General features: G+C 34.6%; 1 protein-coding gene across 1 annotated transcript; it reads right to left on the minus strand.

Moving 5' to 3' along the window:
* Positions 1-1,911: 1,911 nt before the first annotated feature.
* On the minus strand, positions 1,912-5,491 carry LOC139983012 (5-hydroxytryptamine receptor 1D-like). The gene has a single exon (XM_071996330.1). It carries the CDS (start codon positions 3,571-3,573, stop codon positions 2,320-2,322), a length of 1,254 nt encoding a protein of 417 aa, XP_071852431.1. The 5' UTR covers positions 3,574-5,491; the 3' UTR covers positions 1,912-2,319.
* Positions 5,492-5,914: the final 423 nt, after the last annotated feature.

A 5,914-nucleotide genomic window follows, 5' to 3' on the forward strand; every position in this document is an offset into this window, starting at 1 on the left:
CAAGAAGTAAAACGCCATTCGTCCTTAAAGCTACCCTTGTGTTCACAGCATCTGTGGTAATATCTAAGTTCTGAAATTTTTTACCTCGTTCGTTTCTTCTTGGTAGTGGAAACGTAATTATATTCAGAAGATAATTTTGTCACAGACTGTAATCAATAACAACATATTCTGTTCACTGTTCACGCTTTACGACTCGGTATCGCTGGAATGTATATATTTTTGAAAACTATGTGCGATATTACTCTTGCTTAATACTAAGAACTTCGTTTGACATAGTAATGATAATGGCCATGGCGACGAAGATCAAGATAAAGATAATAAAATCTATAACTAAGCGACAACGAAAGCGATATGATAACCATATCATTTTGTTTCAATGGAAAAGTCGCATTTTCTCTATCACCATGTGAGCTCTTAATACACTGCACGCTCATGTATATTATATATATCGCCTCTCCACGAAGCTAATTGGACGTGTGGGAGTAGCTACCTTTAACATGTTATACACGCTTAGCGCGCAATGCATATATATATACAACTGTACATGCAACGCCCGCAATCAAAAGGCCACGTGTACAAATGGCTTTACAAACCGCGTTGCCTAATTGACAATTGCATTATTACATAGGGATGAGAAGAATAATGACTCTAACTGTAACTAGCTATAGATGCTTCAGTCATTCTGGAAATTTGAGCCAGAACAAAGAATAACGTATGAAAAAAAAATAGTTATACAATCCATTGATAATATTACAGTTCCAATGTTACAACCACTCCATATGTACTATATAGACAAAAATCTATATCTATGTATCCAAAATCTGTTTACAAGTATAAAGGCACGTATCGCGAACGCAATCACACATACAGGTATAGTCTCACGCGCCTATGTGATACCTGTTCGAAGTTGGAATGTTTCGTGAAGTGTCTTAATATGCATACTGAGAGGAAAAGGCTTGTCTAAGCAATTTTTTGTTTGTTTTAACTGGGCCTTGTCTCAATGGGGGAGTGTTCTGAAATCAAGAGAAAGGTAACGGTTGGTTAGTTTATACTAAAACGAATACAGACATGTAAGTACTTTGTCGATCGAAGCTTCTTTGTCCAGACACGGGCTGGTCATATCTGCAACCCTATTGTTTCAAACAGCACAATATGCCTTAGAAAATCATCAATGTCCGACTTCGATTCATAAGAAGACAGTTGTAGAAACATAAAAACGAATGTACTTTATAGCAATACGGCAACATGACAACATGAGCGCTGTGAAGTTTGTGTTTATAGTAAAATTTTAATTGAACAAGATGCAGAAAGCAACTACAACAACATAGAAAAGTAATAGTGGCAATAACATATAATTTGTCCATTTTCTTTTGGCTTTTGAACATGTATGTTGCAAAATGCTCTCTTTCATAAAGAAACAAAATGTTGTGATAACTCAACCATCGGTGATGACTTTATTTCGTGAAAAGATAAAGATTGATAACACGTATATAAAATATCAAATTAATTTGAATTAGAGAGTTTCTTATCATATAGTACATTATTTTCTGTATTGTGTTGAACAGTTATTTAACCGCTAGTTAAATATTTGAAACAACGATTGAAACCAAATAAGTTCCATTGAGGTGTCCAGTTACGTGCACTTTTGAATTTATCGATTTTAACGAAGCACACTCTTACTTACACTTCACTTAGAAAATTGTGCATTTTTTTCTTCTAGCGTAGCTCTGCGAATTGCTGCCTTGCGTTATTAAGTCCCTAAATATAAGAATTTATCCTTTCTAGCGGCTCTATAGACTTTAGACTTCCTTTTGTGGATCCAAAATTAAGCTGACAAAACGTAATGCAGGAACGAAGATGTGATTTAACCAGAGTAGTTATCTACAAAACATTTCTGCTTTAATCATTTTCAGCGACGGTGAGTTTATTCATAATGAAATGATACTTCATCTTTAATTTCATTTGTTCTGAAAGAATTTATAAAATCTTCCTTAATGTTTCTAGTTATGGTACTGTGAATCTTTTAGAGCTATACATTAGTAATTTGATGGATTCATCTTAGTTTACTTTATCTTAAAAATGTACGACAACGATATTTATTAAGACCAGTTAATTCTCCATATCACAAAAGTTTACATTATTACAGGCAAGATAATTAAACAAATCATTTAACTGAGAAGTGGTTTTAAAATTGGCAGAGGATAGACACAGGGTAGTTTCTTTTTTCACGCTTAGGATGATTTCCTTCCAAAGTAACATTAAACTCGTAAAAAAAAAATAATACAAAGAAACCAAATGCTACATCCGTCCTACTTTTTTTTAAGCAACACCTATCTGCCCCCTTCGTTTGCACATCAGTATCTTTCTAAAAGCGTCTCTAAACTTTTTGTTAAAGATAGTGTAAATTAAGGGATTTACAGCAGAGTTTAAGTACCCAAACCAACTAAAATAGGTCAATGCGTTTTGGACAAACTTCGAACTAGGAAAATATTGCAGAATTAGAAGAAACAGGAAAAATGGTCCCCAACAAATGATAAATGTAATCACTAGTATAACTATGATGATGCTGGCCTTTCTTTCCTTCTTGTTTGTATCCATAGAACTATCAATACTTGGCTGTGGACGAGAAGTTGCTTCGATTTTCTCTTCATGAAATTGACGTAACTGTCGCGATTCACCGCTCGGGTGGCCACGCTCCGTTGAATTTGACGTGGTTTGCTGACTTACATTGGGTGAAGAGGATATTCCGTGATATTGATGGGAAAGAAGTTGTCCCTGCTCGTGAGTTTCGCCAGGGACAGGCAAACTATCACTCGAAATCGTTGCAATATTACAGACTTGCCCAGATCGTGTGCCATCGATTGCATGTTGATTGTCGTGTCCTTGTTCGAGACGAGTCGGTCGCTTTCCAAAGATTGCTGATCTCATCCTACCGTAGAGTAGGAGTAAAATACCAGAAGGAATAAAAAAGTTGACAGCAATGAAAAAAGTTGATATGTTGACGGGTGCTTGAACGAAACAGACGGCAGAACCATGAAATTCGTGGAAGTGTCCTCGGGCAGAAATCAGTAATGAAACTGAAGTCAGTGTTGTGACAATCCAAGAAAAGGTGATCAAGATCAGCGCAAACGATACTGTCCTCTTCGTTCTGTACCAGAGAGGACGGAAGAGAGCCAAATATCTGTCGACGGATACAGCACAAAGATGCCAAATAGAACAACAGATCAAAAGGATATCGGCAACTTTCCAGAAGTTACACAGGAAAGACCCGATACGCCAATCGCCCGCCCTCCAATCGTCGTATATGGCGAGAGGTCCTATGCAGGTGCAGACTATTAGATCGGTTACTGCTAGAGACAATAGTAAATAGTTGGTGACAGTGCGTATGCTTGGGTTCAACACTATAGCTAAGATGACGAGTATGTTCCCAAAAGCACCAGAGAGACAAATAACTAACGCCATTACCATTCTAAGGATCCTCGGGGTGATGGCGCCGAGCTCCTGATTGGCGGTTGGTATCACTGTCCCATCCAATACTTGAAGCACCGATACCACTGTGAAGTTGTCTTCCATTTTCAAAGGACGGTTCTGTGAAAATATAATGTAGCGATATAGAAAATATAATGTATCTGATCACAGAAGTGTTGCATTTTGATTATTCCTTGACAGAATAAAGAAGTTCTTAAGCTCCTTGCTTAAGTAAATTAATACTGCAAAAATGCTGCGACTAAGTTTATATAAATTGTGATGATGTTTATACGTACATGTTCTGCTAGAATTGCAAAAAATAATGTAAGCCAACTGCAAATCTGATCTGAAACTAATGCTATTAATTCAACAAATGTTAAGTTCCTTGTCTAATCAACGGGTTTACTAAGTGGTACAGTGTATGCTATAGATGAGCCGTCCATGTGATACAGCAAAGGCAATACCATTTAGGGCGCATTTATCCCCTAACTCAAAGTGTTTGTTAATTCATAATTCGTAGTAATGGCAGGTACTTTCTCAAATATTTTCTTTTCTAGTGGTAATGATGTAAAGTTTATTTTCATATGATTCTCTAAGAACCTTCATTATACAGTTTTATGAATGTGTGGCTAAAACAATAAACAATTTGTAAATGGAGTTTCATCTGCCACTAATGTCTATTCTACTCTAACATCAAACTCAGATGTCTTCGCCCATGCAGTGAAGACTTGTCACTGGTTCTGCTTATCACATTATCGTGGTCACATGTTTACGAGACGATGGGTGGGAATAAAAGACAATTTGGATTAGTGAATAAGAAAAATTATTGGAACCGAGAGAAGTAACATCAGAAATATTCTGACTGACAACAGCACGACCAACAACTTTTCTTATTATTGTTAGGCTTGGACATTGAATTGTTCGGCAGCCCAAACAATTCTGCTTCATAAAGCCAGAGGTCTACAACGGCGTGTAAGACATTATTTACGTTTGTGAAACTAGGAAATAGGTACCACCGAAAGCCAAATGGCTTGGACTGTAGATAAAATATTACTTAAAGTACATATCCGTGCTTTCCAATGTACATGCTACTGTGATATGATCAGATAATAGTTATACCTTCAAAGAATAGCATTATATATTATTTAATATACCCATCGTATTTCCCAATGTACCTGCATTTGTTCAGAATGCACTGGTAGAAGGAAACTATCAAGCTTTTCTGGAGTTTCAATACTATCTTGCTAGTAGAGTTTCTGGCCAAAAAAATAGGTTATTTAAGGTATGCTAATTATTATGACAAGCTCTCTTCATTTGTCATATTTATCTGTGTGTGGAATCAATACTGCTATTGTCAACTTTTAAGAAATTTGACGACCTATTATGGTGGGGAAAACACTTTCAGCAACAGATAAAGAGCTTTGCTATAGAATGTACAACCACTATCTTAGTATATGGAAATCCGGGTAGTTGAAATGATTACAGTTGGCTTATTTTGTGAATGATAAATTTAATTAATAAAGTAGAGTTTTCTTAAAATAGACTCGGCGACTCTGAAAAAAAAGTCTATCCAGAATTCGACCAAAGGCCAAGATATATGCAAAAACAAAAACCCACTTACCTTGTTTGCTGATGAAATAATGCAATATCTTGATATATGTTGTGTGTACAGCTCAGACTCTGGTCTTAGTATAACTACAATTTCACTATTTATACATCTCATATCACTCTCATAATTAGACAGACAATGATTTCTTTGCAAAGCATTACAAACCAAACCAAATCAAACCAATACAATACAATACAAAACCAGAGCAAACGTCATTCCATTAGTTCATCGGAAGCAAGAAAATTGAGAACGTGGTAGTAATTAAATTGAAGTACACTTACCTCATAATTATACCTTTTTTGACGATGTCATGTTTTAAGTCATGTTGATGAAATTAATACGTAATGGTACCATGGCAAGATTTGTAGAACAAAAGTTTGAAAGGTCAACCGTCGAGTGATGCTACAAAAATGACGAATTTAATGTATAAGGTAATGGTATGTATGCATACAATCGGTATGTATAGGCCAATCCTCATATATATATATATATATATATATATATATATATATATATATATATATATATATATATATATATATAGATATATATATATATATATAGATATATATATAGATATATATATAGATATATATATTTATATATATATATATATTATATATATATATTATATATGTATATATATATATTTATATATATTATATATATAAATATATATATCGAAAGAGATACTCTTTCGATATATATATTTATATATATAATATATATATATATATCGGTGGGTATTGGAGTCAACGATTCAAAATGTTTAGTGTTAATTTACATAAACAAAAACAAAACAAGACAAGTTAAGCGAACAGTGGACCTTCACCGGGG

Source organism: Apostichopus japonicus, chromosome 16 (assembly GCF_037975245.1).
Source record: "Apostichopus japonicus isolate 1M-3 chromosome 16, ASM3797524v1, whole genome shotgun sequence".
Taxonomy (NCBI): Eukaryota; Metazoa; Echinodermata; class Holothuroidea; order Aspidochirotida; family Stichopodidae; genus Apostichopus; species Apostichopus japonicus.

Bases quoted from the DNA above. Each gene is read 5' to 3' on its own strand.
- LOC139983012 (XM_071996330.1), bottom strand. From the start codon at position 3,573: ATGGAAGACAACTTCACAGTGGTATCGGTGCTTCAAGTATTGGATGGG.